The following is a 20,614-nucleotide window of genomic DNA, read 5'->3' on the forward strand; positions in this document are numbered from 1 at the left end:
AATTTAATGATTAGTCAATGTATTGGTGACCATGGCAATTCACTAACGGAAATCGTCACTCAGTAAGTTTAAGTGTTGAAAGTAAAATTAGATTTGAAGTACTCCATCGGTAATTCACTAACGGAATATAATTTTTTTATAAGTCATTATATTGCGATATTCACGTGCACCAGCTTCTTCTCATCCTCCAATATTGGGGTTTCACTTTCGCTATACATTTGTTATCAATTGCTAACGATGGTTGACGCACTGTTTTAATTTCCGATGCCCTTTAATTGTGTCTAACCCTACAAGTTTTATTTCCTAGGTCCGTGTGCACATAATCTTTGCTAATATAATACCCATCAACATTGTTAATTCATATATCATACATATAAAATGACAGTATTACATACTCATGACGATGCATATTTAAATAAATATACATAGGGGAGCATTAGGGTGACACCATAACACTAATCATAGCCCTTAGATCTATAAGATGAACGCCTAGGATTGGATTGATGAAATGGAGTTCGGATTGCAGTCATATGTGTTGGATATTGCAGAAGTGGGTATTTTAGTCAATTCCAAAAATTTTAAATCAAGTACAATAAAGTAATATGTAAACTGAAAATACTACTGTACTTGGTAACACTGCAATATGCACAGAATAACACTGCAATCTAGTAACAGACTAAAAATAGAGAATGCCGATTTTTCTATTTAATAGGAGTATTTTTTTTATGTTCCAATTTAATTAAAATGGACTGCCACATGACAGCTTGAGAATCACAAAATCTTCAGATCTAACGACTTAAAATGGTGGTATGGTATTATAATAATTTAGGTTGTCATATTAATACATCCCTAGGTAAATATTATAAACAGAAACAAAATTTTAATATCAAGTCTACCGGCCGGTATCCAACCTAGCTAGTTAAGTTAATTATAACTAGATGTAGAAGGTCCTAGCTAATGGCAAGCATACTTAACCACTCTTAATTCTAATGGTCCTAAGTCTTTAATTAGTTAATAAATGATGTAATAAAAATCTAATTCCCTATCACTTCCACATTTATTAATATAATGGGGGAACTTTGTCGTATCCCTTTCTCCGGCGTCCTAGCGTAGGATCGGCGGCGGTGAAGATCTGGCTGTGCGCGGAAGTCCTCTCCGTCGGGCAGCGCAGAATCTAAGTTACAAATAATTCTCCGGAGTCCTGCGACAGGATCGGCGGTAGTTCTAGTTCTAGTTGTGCGCGGAACTCCTCCGTCGACCAGCGATGGAACTAGGGTTTGATTAATTCACGTTGGGTGTGGGCAAATAATATATTTTCATTCCTGATCATTCAAATGATTACATTCTGCCATATATATAATACTAAGTCCTAACTTACCGAACAAGAAAATAATATATGAAAAGATACTATGAATCAAAAGATAACTAAATAGAAGATATGGAATATATGGGAAGATATGGGAAGATATCGTATCATATAGCCATTTGAGATATTGTTGATTATATTAGATTTTTCATTATAAAAACATATGCGTATGATATTTGAAGTGTTTGGGGTAACAAGGGGGAAAAATCGATGGTTGATCTCATACACTAAATTTCGGGCAATATAATAGAAAATTATTGAACATTAACTATCAATAGTTATGGTCTGAGAAAATAGTATAGGAAAATGAATTATGAAGTTGAATTATTTGTCTGCACGTGCGATTATAATGTAAGCAATTTAACAATACTACTTGTAAATCTCAACTTTCCAGCTATGTCAAGTTTACTATGGCAGCTGGTACATTTTAATATATTTATTTTCTGGACCAAATTATTATAACTTACTACTATTCAATCATATATATAATTACAAAAGGAAAAATGAGAGATTTAAAATTTGAAATTGTTGGATACGGAGTATATGATATCTCAAAGTCCTCTATAGAATTTCAATATTATATATCATGTTTTTTTTAAATACAAGACTTTCCATACTACTCGGATATAATTAATTACGCAGGTTGCTGATTGCCTGATTTCTAATTGGACAGTGTTGTTTCATGGAAATTGATTTTTATTTTAATTTTTTCTATTTGTTTCTATTCATCTGATTGGTGCTATAGTTCCCCGTTATTCTATAAAAAATGTTGGCTGTCGTGGCAATTTAAAGCCAATAAATTGGGAAATACATTATTGAACTCTGAGATTAAAAAAGGATGGAATAAATTGCCCGAGCATTAATTAATTATTTGTGCATCGTAGCTTCCTTCAGAGAATTATTGATATTGCATTGTCCCATATCTTACATAATAAAATTGCATTCATAGATAAATAGCTTTCCTACGATATTCATGTTTAATTTGACGTGTTTGTGCATGGATGGCAATAATATTTCATACAACCAACATATATTAATATGGTAGTATAATTTAAAATAGAAACATAAAAAATGAATATAAATATATATGGCTGGAGAGAGAGTAAATGCCAACCATATTTTAACGACAACATGGGATATTAGAGTATGTGTAATTAATGCATATATTCCAGCATTTTCTTCTCCTGTTTATAAAATTTTGACATTTTCTTTTGACTAATTACTTTGCCAATTTTTCTATATTGACAATATTTTTTAAATTAAATATTGATATACTATATAGTTAAACCAGTATAAATATTATTGAGGAATATGCACAATTATTTACAAGCTAACCTTCTTGAATAGATATATGATTAAATCTAATAAAACTTGACAAAACCTTTCGATGTAGACGAATAAAAAGTGGCAATTAAGTACACTAATTTTTTATTAAAAAAAAGGGATATTCGTTCTTGTAACCTCTGTTGTCTGGTAAAAACAATAATTATTGAAACCTCAAATGCATGCAATTTAATTTCTCCATTGATTATATTTTGCTGTGTTTGTCAGTTTTTGCTTCCCTTTCATTGGAAAATATAATGAGTTTGGGGACGCATGCGATTCTTTTGATTACACAAAACATGCATTTCCTAAAATGGTGGAATTTCAGGGTTTGGGCTTCTGATTTTTTACATGCATAATTCACAAGCCATAACTAGACATTTTACCCATTTTGATGCAAACCAATGTCAATTCTATAATTTATGACTAATTAATGGTCATATTAATAGGAAATGTAACAGTCAAGATTTTCACACACAAATCATGCTATTGAAAACGAAACCCTATGGATTGATAATATATATGTATTTGAAATATTGTATGATTAGTTACGCACAAATTTGTTCAATTTATCTTAGTTGTCCCCAAAGTAGAGTACTTTTAGTGAATGTTTTTATTTGATATACAAAAATAATATTGACTAATCTTTAAATAAATAATTTACGCGACTTATAATTTTTATTAACACCTCAAAACTACTCCTAGTATATATATCCACCTACAAAACTAGGCAATTGAACTTATAAAAATATTCTACTTTTTCTGTCCCAACTCCCAATTTGAATGATTCATTTGTTGTCTTTTTTGGAGATTCTAAGTTATATTTTTCTTTACTTGTTTATTTTTATATATTTTCTTTAACTTAATTGCTTTCGTAAATTTCGTCGAAAACAAAACAAAACGCTTTCTTTAATTTGAGCCCGATGGTGTATACTTTTAATTCAAGGCATCCCATGTAAATATTTGACTTTCTTGAATAATTTTTTTGTTTTTAACTTTTTTTCTGCGCAGACACGCAGTAACTGTAACTTCATATGTGTTTGGCTTCAAAAATGATAAGTAAAACAGACAGACATTTAATGATGCTGTAATGCATGTATGTGTAATAATTGGGTCTATGGTTGTTCTTGAAAAGGTAAACTTGAATTAAAAACTATGCGCAGAGATTTTCATTTTTTCTCCGTTTATTTCTCCTATACATAAAATGAAATTTTAGAAAATAATTGTCAGAATCATTCAATATGCCTCAACAGTTACTTGGAATATAATTTATAAGGTTTATAAATTTTAATTAAAATATTTTCGTTAACTAACTGATTAATAGTCAAATGTAAGTGCATTTCCTTACAGGCTTACACAAACAAGATAGGCAGATATATCATAACATAGGGTAAAGATTAACTCTAATCCTAATTTAACTTTTCCTACTAGAGTAGTACATGCCCATACATGTTCATATTTAATTTTATATGGGACCATACTAGTAATCACTAAATAATTTCTTTCTAGAAACTATAAAAGCTTCTCAACTTTCCCATTGGTAGAGTTTACACTCATCTACCTTCTTCACAAAAATCTTCTATTCCATCATTAGTTTAATAAATTTAACTAAGAAATTGATGGTCAAGATTAATAATTATGTATAATGAGAGATGTTGGCATCTGTTATAGGCAACACCTTTGTTGCCTCAATATATGTAACATGGCCAGGGGTGCAGCCATGATCTTAGTTGAGAGAAACTTTTAATTGGTTAATCAATAAGGATTTAAAAGGGTGATAATATATACTCCTTTTTTATTTTTGTATATTTAGAAAATAGTGGATACTTATAATATATAGAAAAAATAATAGAAATACGAAATATTCATAAAATGCTATTTTAGCCGAACGTGAAGAGTGACTTTTCCTAATTTCCCTAATTGTTTAGTAATGATAGAAAGAAAATGAACTATTTTCGGTTGGGCCGAAGCCCAAATACTTGTTTGTTAAAGGGCTTTATTTAATTGGCCCAGTTGCATGTTCATTGTTCAAGAAACGAACATCATTTTTCAGAAATTTAATTTATTAAAGAAAATCAGTGCTACTTTATAGAGGAAAATACTACTCTCAACTCCATTAATTTTCAAACAAATACTTATACATTTTTTATTTACTATTTTATAGTATGATGAGTTTGAACACATTACATGGAAAACCTTTTGTTTTCTACGGGTCCAGACACGGTATACATAAAAAAGACCACATTCAATAAATAATGATCAGTACAAGTCAGAAAATATCCTTTAGAACATTCCAAAATTTAGTAATGACCAATATAAATCACAAAAATCTGGGGAGGGAAGCAACAGCAGCAGCAAAACTGGAAGTCCACATTCGATCCCATCGAAACGGGTCAAAGATTATGGGATTTAGCACACTTGGAGAGGAATACTACATCACAGTAGCGGTGATCTTGAGCAGTCTCCTATTCCAATATGGGGTGTGGCCCAAAGCTAATATCATGAAGCTTTAGTGAACTTCCTCGAGTTGGTAATCTGATTTCGTACATGAACATGAAAAGGGAGGAAGACCTCAATACACAGCTCTTTGCCTTTCAACTGCGTCTTCGTGCTCAACCTAGCACATCAATAATATGTGAATATCCATTCTCTAAAGTAGTTATGTGAAGAGAGAAAAATATAGCAGTAGAGTTTACCTCAACTTGGACTTTGATTTTCTTCTTAGATTTGGCCCCTTGTTCTTCTTTCGCCAGCTTTCTTGCAGAACTCTTCCTCCCTCTCTTATAAGCAACAGATGCACTTTTTTCTTCTTCGTCGTCATCGTCGTCGTCATCATCATTCAAATTATCTGCAATAGATGTTTTATGAGAAACAGCTAAAATTACCATATATTGAAGACGAAAACAGCAGGGGTCTCACTCCCAATTTGAACCCCAGCAGAAGAGCTATTATGTTGTATGTTAATAGAACTGTGTAAAGAGAAATTGCAAAAGTCTTACCATTATCATAATCTTCTCTGATAGCAAGACCACCAAAATCTTCCATATCATCCTCCTCTTCAAGTTCCTCATATCCCTCAACATATTCTATTACTGGTTCCTGCAATATCGATCAAATGGGCACTGTGAGTAACGAATCAAACAATGGAACTGGAGCAAATATGTCGATGCAGAACCTCCTCCTCCTCTTCATCTTCACTAATAGTAGCTTTTCCAACTTCTTCCTTATCAAGGATTTCATTGTATTTATCAACAGGGTAGTTATAGATATCAGCATAGACTCCTTTCTTGAGGCGCTCAAGCAACTCCTTTTCAATACTCTGAAAATTACTGTGAATGTCAGCCCCAGTAATACACAATCAAGTGCTTCAGTGACCAACTTGCAGGTTAAACAGAAGCAAGAACTGACATACTTTCTCCAAAAGTGCTGCCTTCTCAGCCTTCTCCTCTCGTCTAGCTTCCCTTTTCTTTTGTTTGGTTGGCACTGTCATAATTTTCTCTCTACACAAAGAAAAAGAATCAAAAGCATGCGATAGGCTACCGTATATTGATACTTAAAGAAAGAGAACTCAGATAAAACACTGCCCAAAAGGAAGCTGCAACGTGCATGAATAATAAAAGTATAACCACTTTCTTTGAGAACTTAGATAATTCACTGTCCCAGTTCATATTGATTAGTGAAGCATAATATGAAATTTTCCGATGGATGAACTGTGATTTGCCTATTGTCAATCCCATCCATTCACTCTAAGTCAGAAAAGCTACTTTGCTTGATCTCTCATAACTTTGATCTGTTTTAATACTATATTTTACTTCGTCATACTACATATATTTACCCTTTTACAGTCATTTACCAGCTCTTATTTTCATGCCTTGAGTGGGCTAGGAAACAGGAATATATGTCTCCTATTTAAGTCCAAATGATATTCATTACAGCAAAGTGAGATCAAGGAAGTGCCTCTGAACAAAAGCGTGACACGAAAGTAGGCAACAAGAAACACCAGATAATGAGATATGTTACAATCAATAAGATAAACATGTTGCAACTGCAAAGATGGATAAATGATGGATGAACCTTGTTTTCAAAGCTAGTTTTCTCATGCGTATCCGCATCTGTGTCATCTTAGTTAATCTCTGCCTTGTTTTGTGTACCAACAACTTCGGCCAATACATCTGTCATATTAAACAGAAGGCCAACAAAGCTCAAAACTTACAGAAACAATCCTACTGCAACTAAACAGTAAGAGCAACAAGATAAATATTGATTACCATGTGCTTGTCAATAATCTCAAGGGCTTTTGCATAATTTCTCGGCATTTTAACCCTTTCCCACAATTTATTTGGCATATGCGCCCTCTCTATTGTCTTCATATACAAATAAAACACTCCTACAGAAAGAAAAGGAAGAAAAACACCAAAATCCCAAATTATTTCAGCTACATATAAATTAATTAGCAACAAAAGCAGTCAAATTTATACATTTAAAGCATGAATCGAAGTAAAAAGATACCGTCATGATCCCGAATAGTAGCGTATCGACTGTTGGCAAGAGGACATGAGCTCCGATTGCATATCCCGGTCACGTTGTAAGGATTCCGGCAGAAAATCCCAGTTTCAATTCTTTACATTTCGCCACAAAATCAACAAAATTAAATCTTCGAAACAAAAATCGCCACAAAACAAGCAAGCAAGCCATCAAACTTACTTGGCCATGAAACTGCAATGTTTGTGCCTGATAACTTGCCAGATGACCTCATCGTGCTGCATTTTTTACCGCTAAATTGAACGCGCGGATCAATCTCTGAACAGTCGGAAAACTTGTTCCGGTCTTCGACCTTGAGATGTTGGCGAGCGGAGGTTTAAGATTGGGGAAGAAATTAGGGTTTAGGGACCCATAAAACACAATTTCATTAAATACAACACTATTTTTTTTGTACGTATATATGTACGCCCTTTTCGAATTATGCACATTCTATATGATAATTATAAAAAAAAATTCTGCTGCCATATAATAGTACATTATAAGAATAGCAATTTTAAATACGACGTGTCGATTGTGTTTTTTTAAATTATCGTTGAAAATTAGAGGCAAAATACATCTAGTGGTACGTTTTATTTCATTAGATTCTTTATAAAATTTTATTTTCTTAGAAAGTTGTACCAATTTTATTTTATTAAATTTTTTTATAATTTTTTGTTTCATGAGATTCTTATACTGTTATTAATTCAGTTTGATTTAAGAGATTTTATAATTTTGTTTTTAACTTAGTTAGATCTGTATTTAAAAATTTAATTAACTTGTTCTTATGTGAATTACTAATTTGTTTATGTTTCTTTTTTTATATTTATTTAAAATTAATTCAATTGCAATATTGACTAAAAATTATTAGAAATGAAAAATTTTCTAATATTGCCCATTCACACTTTTACTAGTACTAAATTTTATAATTTCCCAATGGTTCTCAAGTCATATATCAACTAAATTTATTTTAAAATAAAAAAAAAGTTGAATTAATACAAGAAATTTAATTAAAATTTGAAATTCATTAAATGAAGATCAAATAAAGAACCTCTTAAATAAAAAATGATATAAGGATCTAACTAAACAAAAATTATAAAATGATCTAATGAAATAAAATGTATTGGTACAAGGATTTAATAAAACAAAAATTTTAGAAAAAAGATGTATTAGTAGAAAGACGTCTACACGTGTTTTGCCAAAATTAGATATCACCAACATTATCGTTTCAAAACTAAATACTAACATCCAGGTAATTCGTTTAGGACAGATTTTTTCACAAAATATTTGTAACATGTGTGGATCCTTAAACACAGTGTACAAAGCAAAATATATCAGAAAAAATACATGTTAGCTAAATTTGTTGGTGTAAGAAGGGGGCCAAAAAACTGTTACACCCATTGTCAAAATCAGAGAAACTGAAACAGGTGATCTTGGCTGTCTATTAAGGTGAGATGTTCAACCGTCTCTGTAGCTCCGCCACGAGTCCGGTTCTTGGGACTTCGTCCTCAGTTGCGACAGCAACATCTTTCAGTTTGACGACGCCTTTGCTGAGCTCCTGGTCGCCTACTATCACCATGTAGGGTATCTTGGACCCTCTGGCACGGTCTATGTGCTTAATTACTCTCTTATTCACCATAACTTCAGCCTTTAGCTTGGCATCCCACAGCTCACTCGCCAGTTCGGCGCCTAGTGAGATGTCGTCGCCTAGGATGCTCACCAGAACTTGAGTTTCAGTTGCTCGTATTTCCTGAGACGATGGCACATAGGATGTCAGAGGTCCGAAATTAAGATTGTGCCGAATCGGAGTTTACTGAGCTAAGAGAAAACACTCAGTCACAAGCAAAAACTATATGAATTTTTTAACAGCATGCTTCAAACAGTGTACACAAGTTAGCTGCATCAGAATTCTCTGAGGTTGGCATATTGAAGTTGCACTATGAGACTACCTCATAAACTCAACATGTCTTCTAATTTATTCAAATGAGACACAGTTTGAATGCATTTCTTTTCCTTGATAAAGGTAGATTTGTAAATAACGAGAAATGCATACCTGGTCTTTTTGGAGTTGCTCCATGATAGCAAATACTCTCTCTATTCCTAAGCTGACTCCAACAGCAGGAACCTGCTTTGTGCCGAACATACCTATAAGATTGTCGTAGCGTCCACCAGCAGCAATTGAACCAACCTGAAGACAAGTTTTTTTAGAATCCTTCAAATAAGACTCGTGTGGTATGATTCACATTAGAACTAAAAAGAAGAACAATTGGATAAGGAAGGGAGAAGCAATGTTGCAGCAGACAACTAAACAATTCTACATTGTGACGAAAAACAACGAAGAATACCAGTACAAGTTCTTGCATATGTTTTAATAAGTTGATTGAGTGCTGACCAGATTCAATTTTTTCGAATTCATGCTAATGAATGATGGATACATTAAAAAAATCCAAGCTAATCTACCATTTTTACTTTGATGGACTGATTGATTGAACTTATTTAATCTTCTTTTCCTTCAAATACTCAATCATATGTTATAGGAGTAGTATCTATCCTAACAAGTAAATGCCCCCTAAATAGTCAAAATGCTCCTGTTTTTAGGCAATAATTAAATGTACATAAAATTGATATTTACCTGTGCACCTCCTTTAAAAACAGTTTCAAATATGACTCCAGTGTAGTAATCCAGACCCCTTGCAAGACTCAAGTCGAAAACTACTTTGTTTATGCACTTGGACTTCAGAAGAGCTTTGAATAAAATCTCCAATTCATTCAATGCAAGCTCTGCTTCACTGTTTGATAAGAACTCACTGCCTTCCTGTTTTAACTTGGACAATAACTCCATAGGCGATCCTCTATTTTCAACAAAACTTCCAATTTTATTGGCTGTCTCCTCAGTCAAACCTTTTTCTTCCACCTGTAAAAGTTAAATATATACAGTATGAATCCACAAAGGATAGGTAATCCCACAAAATGAAAATCAAATATCATGTTATTTAATGGGACAGCTATTCTGCCAGTTTTACTTTGTCAACCTCTCGTGATCAGATCCACGCACTCACCATTTCCTTTTTAACCTGCTCAAATGTTTGCTTGTCTAGCTTGTCAATACTTGAACAAATAGTTCTAAATTTCTCTTGTGGCACCCCACAGATAGCCAACATGCCATCAAGTAACTTCCGGTGGTTTAGCTTCACCTGAAACAAACATTTTAACACAGTTAAACATGAAACAATTTCCTTAACTATGAGTAACACAACCAGAACTTCAGAGGTCCATAAAGCAACATGAGCAAATAAGTTTACACAAGTAAAATGTTTATTCATATACAATGTACACAAGATAGAAAACGTATAGTATCATCCAATTTTTGCGCCGACTAAAATAACACTATCATAAACAAAATAGTTATTTTAACCTCGTAATCTCCAATAGCTAGTTCATCAAGCAACTCTGTCAAGATTTTTATGACCTCAAAATCTGGCAACATTTTTTCAAATTGACCGGCAAAGTCAAAGTCACATTGATAGAATTCACGATATCGTCCCTTTGATGGATTGTCCCGTCTGTAAACTTTTGCTATCTGGTACCTTTTGAAGGATGTCAAGCCATTCATAGCAACATATCGAGCAAAAGGAACTGTCAGGTCATATCGGAGTGAACAGAGTTCACCACCCTGCAAGGTATGGAGTAGATGGTATTTGTATTGCAGTTAGACTGAAGACAAGAAAGAGAAGGTTCGTTGGAAACAAGAAGCTCACCTGATCGGCAAGGTCATAGATCAATTTTGAGTCTTCTCCATACTTTCCCATAAGAGTCTCTCTCATTTCAAAAAGCGGGGTATCTAAAGCTGTCGCGCCATGCCTTTTAAAAACCTCAGTTATAATTTTGAAAGCTTTCTCTCTAACTGCCATCTGCTCTTTTGCAAAATCACGGGTACCCTGCACATGAAAGAGACAAGAGTCTATAATATATCGCAGAACGTCTTTGTTTTCAATGTTGTCTTAAGGTACAATATGAGCAGAGACACGAATTACAGTCAAATCATGGGGACATGAAATGAGCCACAAAACAAAAAGAAAGGGAAGCCACTTTCATGGAGTGCCATTGCTCATAAACTAAAACACCAGAGTAAGTTTGAGACTAATACTTTTGAAAAGAACACAAAAGCCTAGCATTCACAGATCATCTCTTCAATCAAGTACATTCTATAGAAAAGAAATCCAGGCTTTGTTATGCATAACTAATACTAATGTGATAACACTCCTCATACCATAAATGAAAAATCAGAGTAACATGGAAATCAGTTCCAACGGCAGAAGTACAGTTGAGTTTTTGTACTATCCTAGTTTAAACAACTTCTCTCTGTATCATTATAGCTTTCTCTTGAAAGAGGCATGGTTTGTGCAATGCAAAGGAGTAGGATAGCGAATTTATTTGCTTCACTGCTCGAAAATAAAAAAAGGCCAAATATAAGAAACATAAAAAAAACGGTTCGTCTTATACATGAATAATTTGAGATGAAATACTACTATCAGCTTTTCTAGAGCGATGCTTATGGTTTCTTCTAAAGGGGATCGAACTTGCTAGATCATCAAGAGATTAAATATGCCACCTCGATAATTCAAGCTAACAGAAATTTTGCAATACCATCCAACAAGATAATGCTTATGCTTACCAAATATTGTAACAATGACAGACCATCTACAAATACCCCAAAAATAATGGCAACGCTGTACCTTAGGTAGCTTCGGAAGCCTTCGACTTTCATTAGTTTCCACAATCTCTTTCACTTTCACGACGAGATCATCAAAACATGGACTCTCCGCATCCAGTAATGACTGGAAATCCTGAGCGAATTTTTCCAAGTCAAATTTTGCAGCTCCCCCGAGCAACCTGTCCTTGATAAACTGCATGAGAGCAATTGTTCCTTTCCCCATAACAACTTTCTTCTTCTTCTCGCTTTTCTTATCAGCTTTAGGATTATCCCCAATTTTAGGCTCACTCAAACTCCCATTGTCCCCTTGAATTCTATCGCCAAAAATCTCGCTTCCTCCAAGTGAAATGAATGCAGCTGTAGCCTCCCACGAAACTACATTCCTCACCACGTCGAGTAATTCATAAATTTTGTGGACGAATAACAGATAATCTTCTTCCAAACGAGCAGTTTGAGAAGATGCGTACAGCTCCTCCAGAGCAGGGCGCAAGGATTTAGCAGCTATCATTTCCGAGAGACGAGAACACAATTCCACATCAGAAATGGAACTGGAGAGAAGAAGATCGGTTCGACGAATGCTATTAATCCCCAAATATGACAGGCACGAAGCCAAATTCCCCAATGCCATCGACAAAACCTTCGCCGAGCCAGCTCCGAATCCGGAATTCAACTGAACTCTAGCTCTCGAGTGGAGCGATCGAGAAACATCCCTGAAATCTCCATGGAGCGACGGAATCTCCGCCACGGAATCGTCCGAAAGCTTCTTCCCCGAATTAACCAGCTTTGAACCGTTAAAAAACACCTTAAAATCAGCTGCCACAGCAACGGCGTCCTTCGCCGTTGAACCATCTCCGGAGTCCATCAAATTGAAGGGCGACACGTCAGCTCGCAGCGCCTCGCACGATAAAGCTGCAACGGCATCAACAATAGAGACCAATGCGGAAGTGCGGTGATCCAGAATAGCAGAAACGCCAGCAAGCGCAGCAGCAGAGTAATCAACCACAGCCAGATCCTCCGATGCGACATTGTCAATTGTATAATCCAAACCTAAAACATTCTGTTGGAGAATTTCCACCAATTGAGCACAGGCGGAGGAAGAGGAAGAGAGCAGCAGCTTATTCAATAGAAGGATTAGAGATGCCCTAGCTTCCTTCTCCGTGAAATAATCAGGAATCGTAAAAGAGAACTTTGCGGCGGAGCTGGTAGAAGAGGAGGAGCGACGAGAGAGTGCTGAGGAGTCAATTGTGACGCGAGCTAAGCCGATCGCCACGTCGAAAATGGAGGATGAGTTCAGCGAAGATCCTTTTCCGCCGAGAGTCACCGTGCGTCGCCCTGCCGCCGCCGCCATCGCCGCAGTGACACAGGAGAGGTGAGAGAAAGTGAAGAACTGAAAACTGACGAGAGAGAAAAGAATCAGAATCGGGGGGTTTTCCGGTTTTAGATAAAGGAAGTTTACTGGACCAAAATTTGGGGTTTTACTGAAAAAAAGAGCCCAAATTTAATCCGGCCCTTTTTAGGCCTATTAAACTGAGTTTGCTTCTTATTTATGTGACCACTAACATTTAATTCAATTTATTGTTAATGTCGTTGCATTTTTTACTAGATTCAATCTTAAAAACTACTCACTACATTCGTCCGCAGTTAATTGTCCTAATTTTACAGATAACTGTCTCATTTCCACTTTTACTCATTTCCACTTTTACTATTATTGATAGTGAACCACAAATTTCACTAATTTCACTAGAATATATATTTCACTATTTTTTCTATTCACTTTTTCCAATATTTCTTAAAATCCAAGTCAAGTTAAACTGACTAATTAATGACCGACGGAGGAAGTATATTTCTTCTTCCCTAAGAATTTACAAATTTCTTGTTTTTCTGATTATGTTTTTCTGATTATCTTCTATATTGGCTCATTTCCTTCTTAAAGTCAACCTTCCTATCTCCAAACGAAATGTCCAACACACCAAAAACAAAATGACCTTGCATTAATATCATAGTTATTCTTTTCAATTGCTATTAGTTTCTATAGGGATCATATCACCGTAGGCCCACTAATTACCGAAATCTGTTGTAGATTGTTGTTGAGATATAGTCAATCTTTCAAGCTAACAGACCAATTACATGAATCCACAATGAGTAATAAGCAAGATACAAATAAGAACTCTAGCACTAATATGGTTCCTTAACCGAATCAGACCCATAGCAGTTCATAAGTATCACATGCACAACTCAAGAAACATGATTAGTAATCTGAGACAAGATCCGTAATGATCTATAAAACAGTAAAGACTAAAGAAAACAAAGATTGAAAGATATGTGGCTCAGGTTACAACAGTAACTGCACGGAATGACCTCCTCAATCTTCACTTATAGTCACAAAGTGAGTATAGTGAGACAATCAGACCAGAAACCCTATGGTTTTACCGATTACCACATCACACCGGCCAACTCATACATGAGATCACACCACACTCTTAGAAACACAATTAGAACCCTCAAGAACACAAGTATCTCTCGGAACACATCATCGAAGATTCCTCCTCCGACTTAGCAGGTAGAGCACAACCGTTCAACCAAGCGTCAGACTACACAAGGCAACACAGAAGTTGCCTCAGCTAGAGAAACCTCGTTCAGATCTCACAAAAGAAGATAAGAGAACGATCGGAAGAGATGATCGGAACTTATTTCAGAGAGAGAGAAAGTTATAGAGAGACAGAGGAAAAAAAACCATAATCGAATAGGTGAGAGAGTGGGTGAACGAGTGAATGAATGAGAGAGAGTAAGGCGGTTCAACTCAACCCTCACAGAACAAACACAGTCACAATCGAACGATCCTCATGGAGTGCCACATGGCGGCAATCGGCTTACCCCAGGTAAGTAATGGGCTGATCCGAATTTGGGCCAACACTAATTCAAATGTCTGAGCCCAATTAGAATTAATACTGAGCCCAATAACAATAGATCCAAATTATATCCCACAGTTTCAAATAAAAATTGGAAAATTATGTCTTCACAGCGGCGGATTAATATCCCAATTTTTCTATTCTGCTTCTGCCTACATAATTTGTTGTAGAGCAACTACTGACCTTTTCTATTGGATTTTTGTTGGTTGGGTTTTCATTCTTCTTATTGTTGGTTTCTGGATTACAAGAGATAACTGGGCGTAATACAACCCAAAAGAAGAAATATAGAATGGAAAAACTGAAATGAAATTACAACTAAAAATGAAACAGTAAACCGTGAACAAGTTGTTAGCCGAGTCGAGGAGTCCTCTTTACGCAAGATGAGATATGCCCCGGTAGTGCTCCCGGATTGGCGTTTTGTCCCCAAAGATAAAACGGCTACGTCTCTAGTGAAGCAGCACCGCTATCAGCAGAGCTCCGGCGAACTAGATGGAAGAGAGGGCAGAGCTTTCAACAGAAAAACAATGCAGGAGATGGAGAGAGCATATAATGCAGAATGCTTGTGAATTGTTGGTGTGTAGAATGCATGGAATGGCTAGCCTATTTATAGGCTCAGTCTACTGCAGGGGGTCAACAGCCATGATGGTTGTCATCATTGCGAGATTGTAACCGCCGACCATTACAAGGCCTTATGAGAGCTGAGAGGTTGTCTAGGTTTATTCATGACGTGGACTTATCACGTGTCAGCCATGTTGGCTTTACCGCGTCATACTGACGAGGTGTCATCCCGCTTGGCTCGTTGACGTGGAAACGATGGTGGTCTAAAAGAAATAGACTAGCCTAGGGTCGAACCCAAGCACCGAGCCACACGATGAGGCCCAAAGAACAGTCCAAAGACCACCCAAAGACCAATTGCAAAGATCTAAGGACAAGGACACAGGCACGAGCACGGGCCCGGGCTCGCGACGGCGCGGGCGGCGCGCGCGTGTGGGCTTTACAGCCCATCTTAGTCCACTATAATAATTATTACATGTAATAATCCTTCTTATTAATACTAGTTTAATAAGGTTGTTACTTTCAGTTCGAGATAATTAACTCTCTTAATTAATCCCATGACTTCTCTCATAGGTCATTAATTAGTTTGTAATTTTACACAACTTTAATCCAATATTTCTCACTCACCGGGAATCGGATTTGAGAAAATGAATAAACCACGCTCATCTACTCCGAACGTAGATCGACGCTATATCATTTAATTTCATAAAATTAAATGTCTCGTTGGAAGTATTATTGGTCAAAGTTCATTGACCGGGCATACGATTCCAACAATCCCCCACATGAGTGGAAATAGTCAAATGCATATGTATGCAGACACAAGCTCAACCCACGAGAAGTATATAAGCATAAGGATAGGTAGTTGTTGGCTTTGAACCTTCCACAGTCAACACCATCGGATACACAGGTGGCCTAGTAGCGCGATGCTTTGAACTATTCCTCCACTGCGTGCACCGAGACAATGGTGTGAACACTTAAACACATCAACCTCATCCGTTCTCACGTTTTGTGTCCTTTGCAGCCTTGGACACCACTTTGGATTCATAAGTGTGTTATTTGAAGCGGCCACACTTCACACTTATATAGGTTATTCCTAGTCGAGTATCTTGCCATACTCGATCTCCTTTGAGAACTCAATCTCCTCGAGATCCTTTAGGAATCATTAAAAGTCATAGACTTAGCCTCACCACAAGTCAAGTTTTCCAACACTCTATTGCTCTCTAGGGAATATATATAGATGAGTGTTTCACACGAACTCTCATAGCTCAGTTTTCCCATTGAACCAAGTTCTTGGGATCTCCAATCATCATGGTTGGGTTACCACTATGACAATTATTTAGTTTGTCGAATTTCAAACTCATTCCCTCTAGCAACTTGTTCGTTTGATCACGGTTTAACTTTTTGGTTAGCGGATCCGCTAGATTATCTAATGACTTCACATAGTCAATTGTAATCACTCCTGTTGTAATCAAATGTGTCACGGTATTATGTCGTCGACGAATATGTTGAGACTTACCGTAATAGAAGCCATTGTTTGCCCTTCTGATAGCAGCTTGGCTATCACAGTGAATCAACACTGGAGGCACTGGCTTAGACCAACCTGGAATATCTTCAAGGAAGTTCTTAACCCACTCGGCTTCTTCCCCAGCTTTATCTAAAGCTATGAATTCTGATTCCATGGTTGATCGGGATATACATGTTTATTTCGTGGATTTCCACGAGATAGCACCACCCCCAATAGTAAAGATGTATCCACTTGTTGAAAGTGAGTATTTATTGTCGGATATCCAACTGGCATCACAGTACCCTTCAAGTACTGGGGGTATCTCGAAAAGTGTAACTCATGGTTTTGAGTATGTTTTAAGTATCTAAAAACCCTTACTAGAGCTCTCCAATGCTTTTTGCTTGGATTACTCGTGTAACGACTCAACTTGTTCACGGCACAAGCAATGTCAGGTCGAGTGCAATTAGTCAAATACATAATACACCCAATGACCCGTGCATATTCTTCTTGTGCAACGGGTTCGCCTTTGTTTTTGCTCAAGTGAACGTCGAGTTCAATTGGAGTCTTAACCGGCGCGACATCGTAGGCCTTGAATTTATTCAATATTTTCTCAATATAATGAGATTGTGTTAAGATGATTCCATCATATGTTCTTAGAATTTTCATTCCAAGAATTACATCGGCTAGACCCATGTCTTTCATGTCAAAGTTTCTTTTTAACATGGCTTTCGTCTCGTTAATCACTTGAGTGTTACTACCCATGATTAACATGTCATCAACGTAAAGACACACTATAACATATCCGTTATCAGGGTTCTTAATATAGACACATTTGTCGCATTCGTTGATTTTAAACCCATATGATAACATCACATTATCAAATTTCAAGTGTCATTGCAATGACGCTTGTTTCAATCCATATAGGGACTTTACCCGTTTGCATACTTTTTTCTCTTGTCCAGGTACTACAAACCCTTCGGGTTGTTCCATAGAGATTTCATCTTCTAATTCACCATTTAGAAACGCAGTCTTTACACCCATTTGATGAATCTCAAGATTGTGCAGCGCAACAATCGCGAGAAGCACTCAGATAGATATAATCCTCGTTACAGGTGAATAGGTATCGAAGAAGTCATGTCCTTCTTTTTGTTTAATACCATTTACCACCACTCGGGCTTTGTATTTATCCACTGTTCCATCGGCCTTAAATTTCCTTTTAAGGACTCATTTGCATCCTAAAGGTTTAGCACCTTCAGGTAGGGCAACCAACACCCAAGTGTGGTTTAGCAAAATTGAATCAATTTCGCTTTGAACAGCTTCTCTCCAATGTAACCCGTCTGGGCCAGCAAATGCTACTTTTATTGATGTTGGTTCTTCATCCAACATAAAAGCAATGTAGTCATGACCAAATATTTTTTGGTGTTCTGACCCTACTACCACGTCTTAGTACTGCATCACTTGGATCAGGCCTTGCTCACTTTCGCGATTGAGGTTCTTCATCCACTGATTTAGAACTAGTGGTTTCATCTTCAATTCTCGTCTCAGAATTGGTTGTGACCTTTTCTTCGTCTTTGCAAGGAAATGTATTTTCTAGAAATACGGCATTCCTTGGCTCGATTATTGTTCCTACTGTTAGAGTCGATATTTCAGACTTGTGAACAACAAATCAATATGCACTACTGTTACGTGCATATCCAATAAAGATACAATCAACTATTTTAGGGTCAATTGTAACTTCTTTGGGCGGAGGAACCATTACCTCCGCCAAACACCCTCACCCTTTGAGGTATTTGTAGGATGGTTTCCTTCATTTCCACAACTCATAAGGAGTGAAGTCTTTCCTTTGAGTGGGATTTTGTTTAGGATATAGTTGGCCGTCAAGACAGCTTCCCCCCACATGTTATGAGGTAATCCTAAACTTAGTAGCAGTGCATTCATCATCTCTTTTAGAGTTCGATTTTTGCGTTCTGCAACACCATTAGATTGTGGTGAGTATGGAGCAGTTGTTTGCTGAATTATACCATTTGCGTTGCATAACTTCTCAAACGGAGCTACATATTCGCCTCCTCTATCACTTCGAATCGCTTTGATTTTACAACCAAGTTGATTCTCAACTTCGTTCTTATAATTTTTGAACGCTTCAATTGCTTCATCTTTACTTTTTAAAAGATAAACATAACAATATCTTGTTCAATCATCTATAAAAGTGATGAAATATTTTTTATCTCCTCTAGTTTGCACTAACTTTAAATCATATACATCTGTGTGAATTAATTCAAGGGGTTTTGTTTTCCGTTCAACTGAGTGAAACGGTAACTTAGCCATTTTTGCTTTAAAACATATTTCACATTTGTCTTGGGTATTCACTTCGTTTGCCTTTTGTAAATCTAAATTTACTAATCTTATAATGACATTTTAATTTACATATCTCAATCTACAGTGCCACAAATTTGAACATTCGGTCAAGTAAGAGGAAGTAGATGCTTTATTATTATTAGCCAATAGCTTTGGGACAAGGCGTGTAGCCACACTAAGCTTAAAAAGTCTGTCGGTTACATAACCTTTTTCCGAGGGACTTCTCACACTTTTACAAAGCAAACCTATCAGATTCAAATACAAGTTTAAACCCTTTATTCACTAGTATTGATCTTGACACTAGGTTCTTGCAGATGTCCGGGACGTGCAACACATCCTTTAAGGTGATTGTGACGCCGGGCGTCATCATAAGGATCATATTTCCAATGTCGAGGACTTCGAACGATGCTTGATTCCCCGTGTTGTTCTTCCTCCCTTCAACAGCAGTGTAGGAGGTGAACTTACTTTTGTCGGAGCAGACATGAGCAGTAGTGTCGGTGTCAATGTACCAGCCACCCTTGTTATCCACAAGGTTCACTTCATCGATGACCACGACAACGAGGTCACTTTCATCCCTGTCTTTGAACTCCTTCTCAACGACGTGGCAGTCGGCTTCTTCTTCTTGCTTCGGCAGTCCTTGGCAAAGTGGTCAGGTTTGCCACATTTGTAGCAATCGCCTTCAAACTTCCTTGCAGGCTGCTTGCCCTTCCCATTGTCCTTTTCACTTTGACGACTTGGGCTAGGGCGCTTGTTGGAGGGACCGCCCCGCTCCAACAGGTTGGCTTTTGCATCAAGTGAGCTATAGCCCTTAGCCTTTTGATCACTTTTGCGCACGTCTGCTTCAATGCGCAGTTTCACGATCAAGTCTTCAAGGGTCATCCTCTTTCGCTTGTGCTTGAGGTAGCTCTTGAAGTCCTTCAAACTAGGAGGGAGCTTTTCAATGATCGTGTACCTTGTAAAGTTGTCGGGCAAGGTCATCCCTTCAGCAACGAGTGCGTGGATGAGCATTTGGAACTCTTGAACTTGTTCCATGACGGGTCGAGAGTCGACCATTTTGTACTCCAAAAATTTGGCTACTACAAAGTTTTCAGTACATGCATTATCTATGCTATACTTCTTTTCTAGACTTTCCAAAATCTCTTTTGATGTGGTTACAACAGAGTATACATTGTACAAACTATCATCTAAAGCACTTAGAATGAAATTTTTGCAAAGATAATCTCATTTCCTCCAAGCTTCATATTCTGCCATGACTTCGATCCTTGTCTCTTGATCACTTGGCGTGGGTGGCTCATTTTTCGTGAGGGAGCTCGCGACGCCCAATGTTGTTAAGTAAAATAACATCATTTGGTGCCACCTCTTGAAATCTG

General features: G+C 36.7%; 2 protein-coding genes across 2 annotated transcripts; both read right to left on the minus strand.

The window, feature by feature from the left end:
* Positions 1-4,915: 4,915 nt before the first annotated feature.
* LOC121766417 (protein MAK16 homolog) lies at positions 4,916-7,581 on the minus strand. The gene is made up of 9 exons (XM_042162710.1): positions 7,394-7,581; positions 7,199-7,308; positions 6,958-7,076; positions 6,764-6,861; positions 6,102-6,189; positions 5,865-6,008; positions 5,689-5,788; positions 5,386-5,537; positions 4,916-5,306 (listed from the first exon to the last, which is right to left on the minus strand). Exons 1-9 carry the CDS (start codon positions 7,453-7,455, stop codon positions 5,262-5,264), a joined length of 918 nt encoding a protein of 305 aa, XP_042018644.1. The 5' UTR covers positions 7,456-7,581; the 3' UTR covers positions 4,916-5,261.
* Positions 7,582-8,400: 819 nt separating this feature from the next.
* On the minus strand, positions 8,401-13,337 carry LOC121769523 (histidine--tRNA ligase, cytoplasmic-like). The gene is made up of 7 exons (XM_042166357.1): positions 11,944-13,337; positions 10,966-11,145; positions 10,623-10,880; positions 10,267-10,401; positions 9,840-10,121; positions 9,261-9,395; positions 8,401-8,957 (listed from the first exon to the last, which is right to left on the minus strand). Exons 1-7 carry the CDS (start codon positions 13,267-13,269, stop codon positions 8,652-8,654), a joined length of 2,622 nt encoding a protein of 873 aa, XP_042022291.1. The 5' UTR covers positions 13,270-13,337; the 3' UTR covers positions 8,401-8,651.
* Positions 13,338-20,614: the final 7,277 nt, after the last annotated feature.

This window comes from Salvia splendens, chromosome 15 (assembly GCF_004379255.2).
Source record: "Salvia splendens isolate huo1 chromosome 15, SspV2, whole genome shotgun sequence".
NCBI classification, from domain to species: domain Eukaryota; kingdom Viridiplantae; phylum Streptophyta; class Magnoliopsida; order Lamiales; family Lamiaceae; genus Salvia; species Salvia splendens.

Coding starts and splice junctions, on each gene's coding strand:
- LOC121766417 (XM_042162710.1), bottom strand. CDS start 7,455: ATGCAGCACGATGAGGTCATCTGGCAAGTTATCAGGCACAAACATTGC. Junction 7,309..7,393: donor CATTGCAGTTTCATGGCCAA/GTAAGTTTGATG, acceptor CGAAATGTAAAG/AATTGAAACTGGGATTTTCT. Junction 6,862..6,957: donor AGATTATTGACAAGCACATG/GTAATCAATATT, acceptor TTAATATGACAG/ATGTATTGGCCGAAGTTGTT.
- LOC121769523 (XM_042166357.1), bottom strand. CDS start 13,269: ATGGCGGCGGCGGCAGGGCGACGCACGGTGACTCTCGGCGGAAAAGGA. Junction 10,402..10,622: donor TAGCTATTGGAGATTACGAG/GTTAAAATAACT, acceptor TGTTTGTTTCAG/GTGAAGCTAAACCACCGGAA. Junction 10,122..10,266: donor AGCAGGTTAAAAAGGAAATG/GTGAGTGCGTGG, acceptor TAACTTTTACAG/GTGGAAGAAAAAGGTTTGAC.